The 18,763-nt window shown below is 34.7% G+C and overlaps 2 protein-coding genes across 2 annotated transcripts; both read left to right on the forward strand.

Annotated features, from left to right (window-relative positions):
* Nucleotides 1–5,199: 5,199 nt before the first annotated feature.
* On the forward strand, nucleotides 5,200–10,509 carry LOC110805563 (uncharacterized). Its single transcript, XM_022011183.2, has 10 exons — nucleotides 5,200–5,481; nucleotides 6,629–7,356; nucleotides 7,475–7,663; nucleotides 7,747–7,855; nucleotides 7,953–8,011; nucleotides 8,215–8,422; nucleotides 8,528–8,592; nucleotides 8,708–8,755; nucleotides 9,453–9,759; nucleotides 10,177–10,509. The coding sequence occupies exons 1-10, from the start codon at nucleotides 5,328–5,330 to the stop codon at nucleotides 10,275–10,277; spliced, it is 1,968 nt and encodes a 655-aa protein (XP_021866875.2). The 5' UTR covers nucleotides 5,200–5,327; the 3' UTR covers nucleotides 10,278–10,509.
* Nucleotides 10,510–14,780: 4,271 nt separating this feature from the next.
* Nucleotides 14,781–16,351, forward strand: LOC110805561 (uncharacterized). Its single transcript, XM_022011180.2, has one exon. It carries the CDS (start codon nucleotides 15,064–15,066, stop codon nucleotides 16,180–16,182), a length of 1,119 nt encoding a protein of 372 aa, XP_021866872.2. The 5' UTR covers nucleotides 14,781–15,063; the 3' UTR covers nucleotides 16,183–16,351.
* The last annotated feature ends 2,412 nt before the right edge of the window (nucleotides 16,352–18,763 follow it).

Consider the following 18,763-nt stretch of genomic DNA (forward strand, 5'->3'; position numbering starts at 1 on the left):
GGATTTAGTATCTACTGAAACTAGATGAGCTAAAGTTACATGAGTAGAATTCAATTGGGAATTATTCTGCAAAAGAATTTATCATGTATGATATAATATGAGGATCGCCAAAAATGTATCGTATGACTTTAGGCATGACGAACATATACCAATCTCTATTGATCTAAGTAAAGATCAACTAGATTGAGATCAAGAGTACTTATGGTACTTGAAAAAGTACATAGGAATAGTTCTTGATTCAAGGAAATAAAGATATGCTAAATATTGATGCTACACGCATAAACACTGGCAAAGGATCAAGCAAGATTCCTTTGGAGTTAACCATTGACAAGGACGAGCTATAGAGCATCGTGTTTTGAGATGGCAACATGGATTGGAGACCATGAGTTGTTGCGTGGGAAATTAAATATTAATTTATATGTTCTAAGATACAGCTGGAAAGTCTTCCACATATCTATGAACTGCTTGGATAAGTAAAATCCAAACAAAGCATCACTAACAACCTAAACAGTTAAAGTAAAACTATTTATTGCCTAAGAAGCAATAAACAGGGTTGTTTATATTAATTAGTTCTTCATTGAACTTGGGAAGATCACATCTCTGTTGACTTAATGGTTCTTCATTGCAAAATGCGTAGAACCGCTAATGTAGCAAGAAAGACTAGATCACAAAATAAACATACTCAAAAGATCTTATCATCATATCTCGAAGAACATTCGATGAAAGGATATTAAGATTGGCAAAGAATGATAACTAAACCTATGCAACAAGTGAGAAGCAACACTCACGTTGTAGCTAGCACTGGAAATCAAGCATAGCTTTGAATTCCATGAACTGTTTTAAAGATGGGTTTGAGGCCCATGGTTGTAAAACATTGGGGTTGAACATTTATCATATATGAAATGTATTTTCATATTCCATTTAATCTTGGTTTAGTATTAAATGATGAGTCCCTTCAAATTTGACGATATATTCAAGATAGACTGTCAGGATCAGTACTGTGACTAAGAAATGTCTATCAAGTGAACTTGAATGTCAAAAGTTGAAAAAGGTCCCTGGTCGGAGTTTTCTATAAAGATGGACGCATAGAAAACGTTAGACGACTAGAATGCAAGATGACTAGTAGTTCTGTTTCTTGAACTATGTGGACATGGCAATGTCGTAATCATTTGCATATATACTTACTTTGGGAAGACTAGTATCGGACAGACCTATGAAACTTTACTGTAAGAGATGAAAATCTGTCATAAATAAATTTCATTAAAATTATTAGACACTAATCCTCAATACCTGAGTGATTTGAGATTACTTGTTTGAGAACTGCTTACTTTGACGTTGTCAATCGTCGCACCGTAAAAGGAGGCTATAAAGACAACGCTCAGGTAATCACCTATCAAACGAAGTCTAATCTCATGATCGCAAGATTGGGATTGTCCTCCCATAAATCGGGATGAGATGCTGAAAAGTTGTACAAGGCCACTCGGAGAGCTAGAAACTGTAAAATTCATGGTCGTGCTCAGATGAATCATAGGCTATGATTATCTGTTTATTTGATCAGTTGAACTGTGAAACCGAGAAACACCTCTGGACGTAATAAGGATGAGAACTCTTACCTTATGTTCAAGAGCAAGCATCGAGCGACAAAGGAATTAGGAAATGCACACTTGTCCAGGACAAGTGGGAGACTGAAGGAAATAATGCCCTTGGTCCAAGTATGCATTTGATATGAAGTCTAATAAATGCAGTTCAGTATAAATTAACAAGTTAATAATTCAGTGAGATCAAGTGAGCTGAATGCCTAGCTAGAGGCCGCTTCAGTTCAAGTGGAATTAATAATATTAATCCACAGCTTACTCTTGACTAAACCCGTAGGGTCACACAAATAGTACGTAAACGGATCAAGTATTTAATGGCATTAAATACTCCATATATGGATATTCGGAATCGACGGATCTTGGTTTCAGTGGGAGCTGAGATCGTCAAAGGCAAGTAAATGAATACTCCGGAAACGATGATATTGTCGGAAACGAAAATATGGATCGTATCGGAAATATAATATTATCCAAGTCGTAGATGTTGCCGGAAACGGAAACATGGTACGTATCGGAAAATATTATCGGAAATGGAAATATTGCCGGAATCGGAAATATTGCCGGAAACGGAAATATTGTCAGAATCAGAAATATTATCGGAATCGGAAAATAATTCCGGAAACGGAAATATTAAATATTTGTTCGAAACGGAAATTAATTCCGGAATCGGAAATGTTAAATATTGTTCGTATCGGAAATGAATTCCGGAATCGGGAATTTAATCGGAAGCGTATCGTACGAATTAGCATCGGACGAGATTTGCTAGACGAAGGCCCAACACGAAGCCAGGCCCTCGCCCAACAAGCCATACGCATCAAACCACATGCTAAAGCCTCGCCAGGCCCAGCGCAAAGCCAGGCCCAGCAAGGCATGGCACGCGCGGAACCAAGTGGGCTGCGAGCAATGGGCTGCGAAGCCGTGCAGCTCGCGTGGGCCGCGAGGCATGCGCACGGGCTGTGCGGTGCTCGTGCTCGTGTGCGTGCTATACGAATCCTAAAGCTATCGGAATTCGAGCTATGATTAAATCCTAATCCTAGAAGATAGAAATTAATTAAATAGAGTTCTAAAGGGATTCTAATTAATTAATTTAGTATTCTAATAGGAATCTAAATCTTTTTCCATGATTCTATAAATATGTGCCTAGGGTCACAAATTTATACGAGAGTTTAATAAGTATTCAAACAATAAAAGCTGGGATTTTTAAGCAGAAAAATCGGCCATATTACTTGCCTATTTAGCCGAAAATAATAGTACCTTAAGGGCGATTCTAGTTGGTCAATCTTAAGGCGGATCCGGACGTGCTGTGGACTATCTACGGAGGGACGACACTTGGAGTCCTAAAGACTTGTTCTTGTTCGGTTCGGGCGCAGCTAGGGAGGGCACGCTACAAAGTGTATGCATCCTAGACTAATTATATGATTATGTGTAATTAATATGTATCCTGACATTAAGGTTTTTCCGCATGATTTATGTTGTTCATATGTATCATAACCTAACATGAGTTTGGTGTTTCAATGTTGTAATGGGATATAGTTCCTAGCTAGCCTGCTTTCATTTAATTGAAAAATCTTAGTAGTTCTTAAGTTGTTCATCATAGTGGAAAATCTGAAATCATTCACATTCTCAATAAGATTATAGTGGAAAATCTAAAATAATTCCCATTTAAGTCAAGCTTTAAATAAGAATATAGTTGGGAGATTTCTACATAAGATATCCGGTTGTTTGTATTTTTTGAGCAATATTACTTGTTTTGAGGGGACACTAAACTTGTTGACGGTGTTGCTAAAGTTATAATTACCCTCATATTAGTTATGCTCATTGAATATTGTAAGTTTATAGGAGAGATATGACCAAAAATGAAACTCTTGAAACAAAGTATGTGCAAAATATTGTAAGAGTTTGAAACACCAAATATTGTTAGTTCAAGCAGAACTCTTGCATGTTTTGAAGGAATGAAGTGGGCTTCCTTTCAGGGATACCATCAGATTTTCGCCATTATGGACTATCCACCAGAGTGCTGAAGATTATACAATCTTCTGGAAGATATCCAGAAAATAGAAAACTTTGTAAGAAATCATCAACTAGCATAATCTCTAAGAAAGTTTCGAGCTGTACAGATTCTTTTCATTACAGTTTGTTTTTATGCAACTGATATTATTCCGGTGTTTTTTAAGTGGCGCAAGATAATTATTTGATACCGGCACTCTCAGTTCTTGAGAAGAATACCTAACGGCTAACGGAGTATATCATAAACGAAAGATTTTGATCGTGTTTTTTGCATTTTACTTCTAAATATTGAGGACAATTTTATGAGCACTTCCCACCTCTATATCTTCTACTTAATGGTATCATTTGTATTTTGTAATTGTGTATAGCATTATAGGATATAAAGACACATTATATCAATACATCCCACCTCTAATTCTCTTGTTGCATATATATATATATAGAAGAAGAAAACATTGTATTATGTGGAAAAAAGTTGCAGAATATTCACATGTGCTTTCTAGATCATTTTGCTTGGTGAATTTGAATCAATCAAAAAATAAAAGAAGACCAAAGCCTGAGACAAGATGTGAATGACAACTATCAGACTGTTTGGAAACAGTATAGTATAGCTCGCAGTGAGATGTATCCAATAAGAAATCGTATAGGCCAACAATGATTCAAATTGTCACACAACTCAAAAGAGTGCTTAACTATGGCGAACACAGAATATGAATGCCTTAATATTACCCGTGTCATGTACTTGTAGAGGTTTCCAATCGATATTTACTCTAATACCGAAACAATAATTTCCTACCTACTCGCGTAGTAATAAAAAAATGCAGACATTGCAATTGCAATTGCAAATTTATTTAGTTGTTTCTTTGAGTACCATCTTATATTCAAAAGCTAATACACTTTCACTTTTATAAATGGCTGAAAACAATGTCGATTTCACTTCATCTATTAGACATATACATTGATGGCGCTCCCTTCTCCGTAAACAAAAAACACCTTTAATTTTGACGGGTATCGCGCGCGGCCCGATACCTAGTATCTTCAAAAGTAAAAACAAATTATAGAGAATGGTTGCATTACACGTGTATATATCACCGATTGTATCGAGTTGGTGCCCAATTGGGTGCAATAAAAGTTAATTGGGGGTAAAGATTGGATTAATAGATAATAATCCAAAAGTTGGATTATTAACAGAAAATCGTCGAAAAGTTGGATTATTTAAAATAATTTTTTCTCAAAAAAAGCAGTATGTCTATTTGCTCTTTGTTTAACTAATACTTCTTACTTGATCACGAATAAAAACCGTCAAACCATCTTTTATACTTCTTCGGTTCTTATTTAGTTGATACAATTTGACTTTTATGCTATCGATACATCTTATTTTGACTGAATTTTGTTATTTATATACAAGGTAAAATGCAGTCATGTGAAATTTTATTAAAACTTTCAAATATAAACTTTTTATAATATTTTCTTTTATATAATTATAGATACTAACGATAACAAAATGTACATCGACAACCATGATTTAAAGAAATGTGGCAACAAAATAAGAAGGGAGCAATGAGATTCGTCACCACTCGTTTTTTTTCTTTCTAATATTGGTAAGTCGGTTTAATTTGAACGGGGAGTAGTATTTATACGGTTAAACCAGACCCATTTCTCATTCTCTCTAAGCATTTTTTTTTGAGGGAAAAATAATTCTAATCATTTCTTTAAAAACTTGGTTTAATGGCGATTACGAAACGCGAACATCCATTGACAACAAAAGAAGAAGAAGAAGAAGAATACCATGCAAAGAGACTCAAGAACAACGTAACATCAAACGGTTCAGATCAATCTCCATGTCTTCGTGTTGTTCTTAATCCCGCAGACTGTGATTTGGGTAATTAATCTCATTCTCAACTCCCTTCAATTTAGCGTTCTTGTTTAATTCTTTCATTTGGGTTACTCTTTTATTAATGCTCTAGTTCATAATTTGCTTGCGATTTAATGTATTTGATTCGTAACCCCCTTAAATATATTTGGAATTAACCCTTAATTTTCACTCAAAATTGGACTGTTGGATTTGAACTTCTCTGGGTGTCGATTATTTTTAGTTAAAGAACTTTATGCTAAATGAACTTGATTTACAATTTGAATTTCTGTAAAATAAAAAACTTGGTTGATCTTTTGCACATTGGGAGGGGGGAGAGAAAGGGGTACTCTTGGACCAATTAGGGGAAGGAGAAATGTGCATTGTAGAATCATCTCTGTCTTGAGATTAATTATTGGGTAGTATTGAGTATGAAGGTGGTGCTGATAATATAGAGGACGATTCAGCGATTTGTGTGTATTTTTATAGCATATTGATGGAGGGTTTTATGTGATAAAATTTTTGTGTATGAGAAGGTGATTTTGTAGAAACATGTGATGGTTCAAGATGTCAAGTATAAGAGGTTGGATGTTGTTGATCATATAAGAGGTTGGATGTTGTTGATTTGTTGAGGATTCGAGGGTCATTGTTACTAATCAAACTACTTGAGACATATTTTTGAGAATCATGTTTGAGCTAATCGATTACATGAGAATCATATTTGAGGGTTTTAAGATTAGTTTGGAAGTAGTTAATTTTTTTCAACTGAAGAAGCACCTTACATATTTGGTTCATGGTGGACTTTCTCGGCGTGTTTTAAAATAGGAAACTGTAAATATATATGGAATATAAGGGAAGGACTTATGAATAGTTAAGAGACTTATCTCATTTGGTGGCTAAATTGAATCAATGTAATTCCTGCAAGAAGGATGGCAGTGGAAGGTTGCACTATTACTAATGTTTCATTTCCTACCTATGAGTCTCGAATCTTTGTGTTTCTTTTCAAAGTGTGGAATAATGCATTGTTACTTAAATATCCAGACAAATAAATGCTATGCTGTTGTGTGAGTCGTGACTGTATGAGATGAATGAGGAAACTCTTGATACTTGGAAGAATGTAGTCAAGTAGTTTATGAGGATGTCTGATATTGATGAGGCCTTACATTTTTCTTTACAGCTTTCAATATTGAAGCTGATGGGATCACAGGACACGCACTTTATGAGAAAGGATTTGCTTATTGCTGGTCCGGTTCACGGGCAAACATCGGAATCACTGGAGGGAAATACTGTTTTGGATGCAAAATCGTTTCTGATCAGCCTGTGGAAATGAAAGGCACTCCTCTTCCCCAGCAGCATGTTTGCCGTGTTGGCATTTCAACAAGTGATGATCCTGTAGGCAACCTCGGTGAAACTAAAGGTAGTTTTGGGTACGGTGGAACTGGGAAATTCTCTACCGATAGCAAATTTGTAGATTATGGTGAAAAGTTTGGCATTGGTGATACAATCCTCTGCTTAGTGGATCTTGAAAGTAAACCTCTTGCTTCATTGGAGTTCTCCAAAAATGGGAAACGGTTAGGTATCGCAAAGCATTTTGATGCAGGCACCAAAGGTCTTGGATTAGCCCTCTTTCCTCATGTTTTGCTTAAAAATACTGGTGTTATGATGCAATTTAGCATTGAGGATGGACTAGCTCCTGAAGAAGGGTACAGGCCATGGGCCTCGGCTGTGACGGATGGAAAAGCAATAATTGGACCTGCCTTTTCTGACCCACAGGATTGTGAGGTGATAATGATGGTGGGATTACCAGCTTCCGGAAAGACTACTTGGGCTGAAAAATGGGTAAAAGAACATCCAGAAAAACGCTACATTTTGCTTGGAACAAACCTTGCCCTTGATCAGATGAAGGTTGCTTTCTTTTCTTTCCGGATTTCTGCCTGTTTCCCATTTTTGTGTTACAGTTGCCCTTGATCAGATTGGAACAAACACTACATTGTTTTTGTGTTAACATATTTATGTGCCACAGGTTCCAGGTTTATTGCGGAAGTTCAACTATGGTGAACGTTTTGATCGTTTAATGGACCAAGCAACTGGAATTTTTAACACTCTGTTATCAAGGGCTTCCAAGGTATCTAGGAATTACATCTTTGATCAGACTAATGTTTACAAGAGTGCTCGAAAGAGGAAATTGAAGCCATTTGCATTCTTTAACAAGGTATACACACTCTTTATTGAGGCAAATGGTTTATATTATTTTTTTCGGACTTGTTAATCCCGATGTTTATCAAATACAACTAGATTGCTGTTGTGGTCTTCCCAAGGCAAGAGGAGCTAAAGGTACGCGGTGAGAAAAGATTTAAAGAAATGGGAAAGGAAGTACCTTTAGAAGCAGTTAATGATATGTTAGGTATGCCTCTTTCTAATCATGTAGATTGTTTTTATTCTTGCACTTGTTCTTGACTCTTGAGAAGTGAACTTTATGGTTTTTTCTTCTTTTCTGGCAGCTAATTTTGTTCTGCCCATGAGCAAGGACATGCTTGGAACAGATGAGTACTTTGATCAGGTAAATATGCATGTAGATGTTAAAACTAGTTATAGGCTTACGAATTGTTAGTCTGTGGTGTTTGGTCAATAGCCTTAGTATTTCCATAATATTCTTTATATTGAAAACAAGATATTATACAATTCTATAACTGATGCCTGTTAGATTCTGTGTTGCTTTATCTTATTGTGAAAATTGCTAATTGATGATGTTCTGAGTGCCAGGTCATCTTTACAGACCTCGGTAGGGATGAGGCGCAGCAGCACCTAGTTGAGATGAAGCATGCCCTCTTATTGTCATCTAACGTGAACCCTAAGAGTGATCATTCACCATATCCCCGTGAAAGTTCTGTTAACTCAGATTCTAGGTTGTCAGCTGGCCCTGGATATCTTCGTTCAGGATATTCAACCCCCTCGGCAGGACTCCAAACAGGTTCGTTTTACTTCATTCCATTGTGGATTAATTGACAATGTGACATACTCGATATTGATCATTGTAGTGACTTGAAATCTTTTCATTGATTTTACCCTTTTAAAGATTTGGGGCCGTGGATCTCTTGGATTGATCGTCCTGAACCTGGCTTGCAGACAAGTCCTGCCAACGTGAGTTCAGAGCCTAATTCATTCTAACCATGTCTTACTATGATTTTACTTTTACTTTTTTTTCATTGGACACTTACGCAGATGGAACTGGAAACTGACATTTTTGTTGATGCAGGTGAATAGAGGATGTTCAGAGGTGTCAATGCAGCCATTTTCCTTCAATGTGAGTTGAGAGATACTATATGGAATGCTCTTTTCTTTTCCCTTTTCTTTCTTCTCTTTGGTACTCCCTCCGTATTTATTTAAGAGATACACTTGGCCGGGCACGGGTATTAAGAAAAAGAATTGAATGAGATAAACTAATAAAACAAGTGGGGTTGAGTAGATACTTTAATAAGCAAAACTAGTGGGGACCATGTCATTTTAGGGAGTGGGGGTGGGGGTGGGGTGTAGATATATTATTTAATTAGATGGTGGGGTTGATAAGTTATTAAAAATGGCAAGTGTATCTCTTAAATAAATACGGCCGGAAAAGGCAAGTGTATCTCTTAAATAAATACAGCGGGAGTATATGAGTTTTGTTTCGTTACAAGTCCTCGTTGCAGGAACACTTTGAAACCTAGGAACCCACTTCCGTCTCTTGAACCTCTAGATACGTGTAACCACCTCTTTTTTTCTTTTCCTGCCAATCTCTCTTTACTTTAAGTAACGCAAATGTGTTTAAACTTTATTAACTATCTTTATAACACATTTTTGTTAACTACATGCATAATTTTCCCCGTGCTTTTATGATCAGTTTCAAAATAATAAAAATCACAGTTATTACTTCCTGAAAATGTGTGTTCTTGTTTTTACCTGTTTTATGTATTCTATTTCATTTGTGAACAACACACAAAAACTGATATTCAATGTTGATACAGGTAAATACCAGATATGAAAGCCCTGGGTTTTCTGGCAGATCAGAACCATCAGCTGGGTCCTACGGCCCCTATCAAGGGAGTTTGAATGTAATGCCTTCCAGGGATAGTTTTCCTGTAACGAACTCAAGTTACTGCAATCGTGGTCTCAGGGAAGATGGAGGTTACCCTAGAACATACTCAAGTTATAGCAATCCTGGTCTCGGGGATACTGGAGGTGGTTATGCCAGAACATACTCAAGCTATAGCGATCCTGGTCCTAGCAATGGTTTCTTTCAGAATGGCCGCTATATTTTTGATCCTCCTTATGGTTAGATTCCTCCCTCTTTACTTTGTTATTCGTACATTACCGCACATCATTTTTACGTCTTTTTTACCAGAGGGCCAAGGGGGTAAGGATATATGATGTGCATGTTAATTCTGCAGTTAATGACGACTATTGACGAGTGTTTTTGTATGAGATACTTAGTTTTAAAGGACCCAGATTCCAGATATTAGTTTGACTTTGTTATACTCATTTACACCGGCCTGCTAATTACCATTACTGGGCCAGAACCTGATATTTAGCAAAACTAGTTTTCAATGAAAGCAATTCTGGGACGCGAACACCTTGAAATATCATTATCATAGGGACCTATGTGATTATGGGACCTAGCAAAATAAGACTTGTTAGTTTTCAGCATTGAAGTTGTACTGATTATGTTTCTTGGTGTGTCTATATTTGCAGTTTCGCCTTATGGAATTCTATATTCAGGGCCTGGGGAAAGCTACCCTGCTGATGTACATCATACTGGAACTGCACCTTACAACCCTCCCATACATTACTAACTGCTCATGCTGGATCTCTGGAATCGAGACAGTGCGTAATTTGTTAATATGGAGACTGATAAACTGTTTTGGTGTAAAAAATTTCTGTGAATATTTCTTTTTAACTCTTGCTTAGGTACTTCTAATAATTGTAAAAGTTCAAATCAGTGTTGATTAATCCAATATTTCAAAACTCTATACAAATAGAAACTGCAGTCTGAAGATGGTACAACTGGTTATACCTTTCAGAGTACCTTGACTTTGTGATAAAAATAGCTTTTGGGAAATAAGCTCTTTTAATGGTACCTAATGTGGTTGACCCACTATTTGTTCCTTGCATGAGCAAATTGTGCAAAGAAATTCATACAAGCTGTTTTTTCCTTCTTTTAATTGTTGACCTCTCCTTTCTTTATAAAGATTTTCTTTGTAAATTACTCATAATAAAAGAACCATAAAAAGGGGTGACTTTGAAGATTGGAGACACCTAATTTTCCATAAGAAGGAGAACCAACCACGTGAATGGTTTTGGGTTGGAAGAAGCAATACATCCATCATTTCTCTCTTTTCTTTTTCATCTTTCTAATTTAATGCATGCATCATCTTTGCATACTTTGTACTTAATTATACATAGTGCTTTAAGGATTAAGACTAATACCATCTCCTCAACTAGTCAACTATACATGTCTTATTATTTTGCAAAGATTGAAACATGTCTTGGAACTTTGGTCAATCACTACTAACTCTATTATATCTATAGAGTTGTAACTTTCTTTTTCAGGGAACCTATAGACTACAGTTGTAATTTTGTCACTACTGAGCATAATACAAATAATGATTATAATATCCCACTGTTGTTCTCTTTACCGAATAAAACCAAAACTTATATAAACTTATTTGATTTAAATTTAGCTGAACTGATTAAAAATGATTGACCTAATAAGACATAATTGAAATTTATTGGATCAAATCAGACCTGATTACTAATTAAGGAGTACACTTGAAAGATTAACTTTTAAGACCTGGTTAGAATCTAGTTATTGACGTCCTGATTCCAACTTATCTGAACTTATTAGATCTAAAACTATTTTTTAAGATGAAGATAACGCAAACTGAGCGGTGATTTATACAACTTTAAGGCCAACTTGTATATAACTATATAAACATTACCTAATTTGGTAGTATGAATTAAGGAATATGCGACAAACTCACATGTCCGATTGGTGATATTAGCAGTTGATTATCCTAATTACTGTACTTATTTGGTCATCTGGAGCTCTTCATATGAACAAACGCGCAAATAAATAACTTAATGTGGTTAAGGTACAATAGGTATGTTATAAATAAAAAAAAAGGTCCCCTCAAAAAAAAATAAAAAATAAAAAAAAAGGTACAATATATAGGTATTGAATTATTCATGGATGTTTTGACGTGTTCTTACATCTTTGTCACGTGTACCCGTACAGGCGGAGCCATAAATTTCGAGTTGGGTTGTCGACATGTTAATAAAATAATTATCTAATTGGTATTAATTTACTATTTCTTATAAATGCAAGATATGTATAAACATGTTTTTTTTTTATAAAAAAAAAACAGGGTGGTCGGCCGATAATACTTGCACCCATATGACTCCACCACTGCCTGCACCGTATACTTATGAAAAATGCATTTAACTTCTTTTTTTGACATAGGCTAATCTTTCATAAAAAATAAATAGTTCACAAATTACAATCTGAAACTCATGCAAGGCTTTATAGTTTTATGAATTCTACTCCGTACCACATAACACACAAACCGCTTGCAAATACTAAAAGAAACTACGGAGATAGTAACCGCCTTGTTCAATTTTGCATTTCTACCACATTAAGCTACGTACATACTTTATTTAAAGAAGACAATAACTTTGATTGGATTTCAATTACGGAGTATGTCACTGTAAAGATTGAAGAGTTAGAATAAAGGAAGGTATGTACTATGTAGGTCATATTCGTCAGAATTTGATGTTGCTGTGTTACGCTCCACTAAATTCAGAGATGGACCTCATGCATCAATTTCTTTTTTTTGTTTTTATAAAAAGAAAAACATTTGTAATTGTTGGTGAGGCAAAACTTATAGGGGTCACTGGCCAGAATTTGTTAATCAAATAATTGACCCTAAGTTCGTCCAAGTCACACCATCGATCGGGGTTTACTTCACAAGACTGTAGGAGGTTCATCTTATAACTTCGTACATTATAATTAATTAAAGTCAATACTTGTCCCTTCTTTATCAACATACTAATAGTCTAGTAGGATTCTAAATGCGATTTTTCATGGGGCTACATCTTAACATGAGTTGACTAAATTCTTAATACAAGTACTACGTATATGTGTTAAAAAAAAAAAAAATTACGGAAAAATTGTCAAAAAGTACCTTGAATTTAGGTCAACTTGTGAACTACTACATATTATCTTATTGGTTTGATTTTGTTAAAAAGTACCTTGAATTAAAATTTTGTATTAAAAACGGGACCTTAAGCCAACATTCTGTCCATTCACTCCAACTGTTGGCAAACAATTATGTGCGAAAATAGCGCGTGTGCACAAGTACAATTGTACAAAAACCAAATTCAAAGTTTTTGCCACCAAACACTCAAATGGCACCTTTGGATCTGAGATTTTTGGTGTGTTAATGTCTATTCTCTGATCCTACTACATGTACACCTAGGGTACAAGGCATCTTGTACACCATGCTTTCTTATTGGTTGAAATGACATATTATTGTCTTTCATTCTCATTTTTTTACTGGGTTTGATGATGTGTCAACAAATTAATGGTGGTGTATAAGAGAATCTTGTACAGTAGGTGTACATGTAGCTTTTTCCCCTATTCTTATAATAGAATTAGGGGCGCGTTGATTGCTTGACAAGTAGGTTACACACATTTTTTTTTAGGGAAAGTGGAGTCAATGAACGGAATGTTGGTTGTTTGGCCGGAATGTTGGCGAAAGGTTTCGTTTTTAATAAACTTTTTAATTCAAGATACTCTTTGACAAAATCAAACCAATAAGATACTTGTTCATAAACTGACCTAAAACGAGGTATATTTTGACAATTTTGCCTTATCTAAAGGTAGGAAGAATTAAATACATATCTTATCCTATCTCTTGCATTACCAAGAAGCCCTAGTTACTAGTTAATGTATGTAAACATATTTCCTAAAAAAGTGAGTATTGCTAATGACAAAAGATCTAGGACAAAAAGCTCTATAACGACGTATACCCAACAAAGAGTAGGAAAAAAAGATGTACTTGGTGTTAATTATAATTTGACCTATCACTATTTAAGGATTCAATTTTCTTCAAGTTATCAATAAAAAGGACTGTTGTACAACAAACTGATCGAGAAAAAGGAGTCCATTAATTTAAGTGTACATGCCAATGCCATGCATTATACAAGAGCTGAGGTAGCTAGTAGGACAGGTTAAATGAATGGTGATCAAGGACAATCAAGAATTGACCTATCCTTTAATTGTGCCATTCTAAATATCTAAACTAGCTACATAATGACTTTCAATAATATTAAAAGATAATGACAACTTTAATTCATGTCATAGATTAAGATGTCTACCTCCAAGATTATTGAAAAGAAGGCCAAAAACTACTTACCAAGTGATAAGAGATTGTAAAATATATAAGAACTTTATATATGGCTTTGTAAAATTTAATCTATGGTGCCACTTTAGCAAATGTAGGAGATGTTTTGCGAGTTTTGAGCAATAAACAGGAATTGAGAGTTGGAGTGGTAAAAAACCGGGAATTCAATAGATAAGGCTCTGTTCGTTATTGTTTTTTGTTTCCAGTTTCTTATTTTTAACAAAATTAAAAATCAAAATATGAGAACTACAAAAAGTAGTTTCCAGTTTTTTGTTCTCGGTTTTCAAAACAAACATGATTACTATAAGTATGACCATTTTTTAGTTCATGATTCAATCTAAATCATATGACTTTAATTTATAACCAAAAAAACAAAAACTGGAAACTGGACAGTGGTACCAAACGAGGCCTAATTATATATGGAGTAACAAATTTGTTAACACAATAACACAATACGTCTTATAAAAGAAGAACCTTATAAAGTCATTTTCATTATTATTATTCATTTCAACACCTACCAAATGAACTGGTGTAGACCTTGTTATTTGTGAAAGATCTTAAAATTGTATGACACCCTCAACAAAGAATTTAAAAAGAAAAGAGTACATTGACATGATCGATTTCGATGTAAATTAATTCTAATTGTGGATGATTTATTGTGGTATTTATAATTTCAATTATTTAGAATAAAAAATAAATAAATAAACGACGTCTAATTGGGATGAGATAGTAATATATTATGTACCCTTAAGAGTTAAGTCTAAGCATTAAATACATTTTAAAGGAGATCATAGATCTGACCGAGCCTCTAAAAGTATTAATTAATCATTAATACTTAAGATGAATGTACCATAGATCTCCCATTTAGCACTTGCCTTTCTAAATTCCACATGCCTTTGCACTCAACCCATTACAAAATCCAAAAGGTGTCCCAAAACACTAAACACAACTCCCACTATTCATCCTTCCTTTCTTTCTTACTTTCATCCCACAACTTCCCCCTTTAAAATCCACATCACTATACACTATTCCAATGTTCCCTCAACTTTCCCTACTTGGCTACTATATACTCCCCCCACTTTCCTTTACCAAACTCATGGGTCTTCTCCAACTTTCCTCTTTTCTCATCATGCACAAACTTACACCATTTTCTCTTACAAAATTATCATAATACCCCATGCCTATTCCCCTTCACACCACCACTTTTACCATTATGGCAACTATCTCTCATTCTTCATATTATTCTTCTCTCTTTTCTACCATTTTCACTCTTTACATCCTAATCCTCCTTTACTTTCCTCAAGTTTTCGTCAAATTGTTGTTATCCCCTCTTTTGATCTCCACTCTTGTCCTCCTACTCACCCTCTTACGATTAGGCGCGTCACAACAACGCCTTAAACAACAACAACAACAACAACAACAACGTAACATAACTCAAAATGGCTTGGAACCCGAGCCTGGGACCGGGCCTAGGCAAGAAGAAGAAGAAGTGGCAAAGCTACAATGTAATATGGCCAAAGCCCATTCAACAATGGAGCCCGAAACGTGTGATCCGGGTCGGTTAGATGAGGTTGATTCGTTTAGCCTAAAGGAGAAGGAGGGTGCTAATACACCCCGGCTTATCATAACTCAAAATGTGTTGCAGATACCCAAGCCCGGCTATGGGCATGAACCCAATAGGGTGGAAACTGGCCCGGTTCAAGAAGAAGTAGGAGAAGTGGTAAAGCCACAATGTAACATGGCCGAAGCCCGTTCCACAATGGAACCTGAAACTAGTTATCCGGGTCAGTTAGATGAGGTTGATTCGTCTGTCAACCATGACTACAAGAAAGAAAACAAGGCATGTCAGAATTTGGACTGGGCCGACATCGAACCCGGTTGCGGCCCGAACCTTTTACTAGAGTGGGACGTGGGTGCGCCACTTGAAGTAATATACGAAGCGTACGAGGGGGAGGAAGAGGGTGAAGAAGAAGAACAGAACGACGCGTTTTGTAAGACGGGAATATTAAAGAGGTACCCGTCACTTTCCCGGTATTTCCCGGAATCGGATTCGGATTCGGATAGCTCGTCGTCATCTATATCGTCAGATGAGGAGGAAGAAGAGAGAGAAGGATTATATGAGATAGCTCTTGGTAATTATGGGTTTAATAACGGTGATAAGAGGGTAATTAATATGCTAATGATGCCAACTAAAAGAGGAGATCAGAAATTAGTTGATCATTATTTTGATGATGAGGATAATTTAATTGAGATTGATATATCTCCCACCAAAATTATGTCTGATTTTTCTTGGTGATTGTTTTTTTTTTGTAATTTTTTGTATTTTTTGGAGTTGTTACATTTTGGTGTTAAGGCATAGTTAAATTAATGTCGTACGGAAACTACGTAGTATCATGGTGATTGAGATGTACATGTTTTGCATGTTCTGTTAATATTAATGCTGATTGGTGATCATTAAGATTTTATGATATGTTTAATAGGACTTTTTGAAAAGTATTTAGAGTTTAGTAATTTTGTAATTTTAATATTTTGAACTTATTTTGCTTAAAATAAATGGAAGTAAGGTGAATCAAATGAGGTTTAAAACGACATTCTTCTGGTCGACGTGCAAAATAGGGCCTCCAAATTTTAGTGGGGCCAAATATCAGATATAGTTTAATTAGTTTCGTAAATGTAAAAGAAAAATCAATTTGGAGTAATGGTTAAGTTGTTGTTATTTATTCGCGTGATCTTGTGTTCAATCGGTCAACCCCCAAAATAGTTAATTTTTTTGTTTAATGAAAATATTGTGGTGCTCATCTAATCAGTTTGATGGCTACATCAAACAATATATACTTTTATAGTTTTGCCATTACGATTAATTAAAATATTTATGTGGCATATTTGCTAAATTATTATAGTGCCACGTAAGAAATCTAATGGTTTCGGCCAATGAAAAATAAGACTTTTAATTTATCTTTGAATTAAAAAAACTGAGTGCCACGTAGATAATTAATTAGGTGCCACATATATATTTTAATTAATTAATTACTAATCTATTCAACTCATTCCAAAATCAAACACTCTAATAATTAAAAAATATATCTTAAATAAAATTCAATCCAAAATCAAACACTAATCTAAAATAAAATTTAATACTAAATCAAACACGAATCCAATATTAGAGTTTTAGAGCGCTACGTAGGAAATCTAATGGTTTTGGCCAATAAAAAATAAGATTTTTAAACTTTTTATAAATTAAAAAAGTGGAGTGCCACTTAGATATATAATTAGGTGCCGCATAAATACTTTTATTAATTAATTACGAAGTACTAATACTACGTACTATACAATTCCATCCAAAATCAAACACTTTAATAATTAAAAAATAAATCTAAAATGAAATTCAATCCAAAATCAAACACTAATCTAATCTAATATATAAGATATAATAGTTGGTATATATATAAGTTTTATTTTAACTAAAAAATTTAATAGAATTCGTGCATATTTGTTGAATTATTAGAGCGCCACATAGGAAACCTAATGGTTTCAGCTAATGAAAAATAAGATTTCTAATTTATTTTTGAATTAAAAAAGTCGAATTCCACGTAAATAAATAAGTAGGTGCCACATAGATGATTTTTATTAATAATTATTAATATTACGCATAGACAACTTTATCCTAAATCATATCAAACACTCTAATAATTAAAAAAAAAAAATTCTAAAATGAAATTTAATCCAAAATCAAATACTAATCTAATATATAAAATATAGCAGTCGGTATATATATGATTTTATTTTAACTTAAAAATTTAATAGAATCTGTGTATCACACGGGCTAAAATCTAGTATTACATATTATGGAGTTATTGGTCATGTGATTGCCTATAAGCATCAGATGAGATTGTTTGACAAAACCCTTTGAGGATATTTAGGTCGGAGTGTTTGGATGATTACAAACGCAAAAGAACAGGCTAGTAAAAGGAATTAAGGATATTTAGGAGTAAATCGAATAAATGACGATGTTTGTATGAAATATCTTACTCAAATATTTTGTTTTTTTAATGTAAAATCAATTCATTAATAAAACGTCATACAACATCTACAACAGAAATCGAATTTAACAAATACAAAATAAATTGAATTAAAAAGAGGTATTCCTTCATCAAAACTACCATCGTTGGGAAGATCTTTCCACTGTGGGACATCTCTCGCACATATCGCTGGAACATACAGCCTTTTCGGAGAGACGGTCTAACGATTTGTTGTAGCCGCGAGGACGGTTTCCATTCGGTTCATCTAAGTCAATTTGAAATTTTGATAAGTGGTTCAATCGCGTATTATTCTTTAGCAACGAATCGAATTCACGACATACCCCACCAAAACTATACTAATACTAAAACCCAGATACTCAACTAATCCCACCATAGGGGAACTTACTACACTCACTAATCCCACCGTAGGGGAACTTACTACACTGAAACGATGTAGTTTTATTGAATCTGAAGACAAACACATGAATAATTAAACCAGTTGAATAATTAACGATGTAGTTTTATTGAATCTCACTCAAATATCTAAGTTTCTATTTAAGTTGGGTTTGAAAGCTAAATACCAAATTTAGCAATGTTATGACAAAATAGCCTCCATCGAACCCTCCAAATGAAGCTAGCTTCCTTTGGTGTTTGCGTGTTAATGGTACAACGTACTAATGATTAGTTATGAAGTTAGTTGTGAAGGAAATAATGCCCTTGGTCCAAGTATGCATTCAATGTTAAGTCTAATAAATGCGGTTCAGTATTAATTAACAAGTTAATAATTCAGTGAGATCAAGTGAGCTGAATGCCTAGCTAGAGGCCGCTTCAGTTCAAGTGGAATTAATGATATTAATC

This window comes from Spinacia oleracea, chromosome 6 (genome assembly GCF_020520425.1).
Source record: "Spinacia oleracea cultivar Varoflay chromosome 6, BTI_SOV_V1, whole genome shotgun sequence".
Classification (NCBI taxonomy): Eukaryota; Viridiplantae; Streptophyta; class Magnoliopsida; order Caryophyllales; family Amaranthaceae; genus Spinacia; species Spinacia oleracea.

Bases quoted from the DNA above. Each gene is read 5' to 3' on its own strand.
- LOC110805563 (XM_022011183.2), top strand. From the start codon at position 5,328: ATGGCGATTACGAAACGCGAACATCCATTGACAACAAAAGAAGAAGAA. The intron at 5,482-6,628 runs GTAATTAATCTC...TTTTCTTTACAG, and splicing joins TCCCGCAGACTGTGATTTGG to CTTTCAATATTGAAGCTGAT. The intron at 8,756-9,452 runs GTGAGTTGAGAG...ATGTTGATACAG, and splicing joins TGCAGCCATTTTCCTTCAAT to GTAAATACCAGATATGAAAG.
- LOC110805561 (XM_022011180.2), top strand. From the start codon at position 15,064: ATGCCTATTCCCCTTCACACCACCACTTTTACCATTATGGCAACTATC.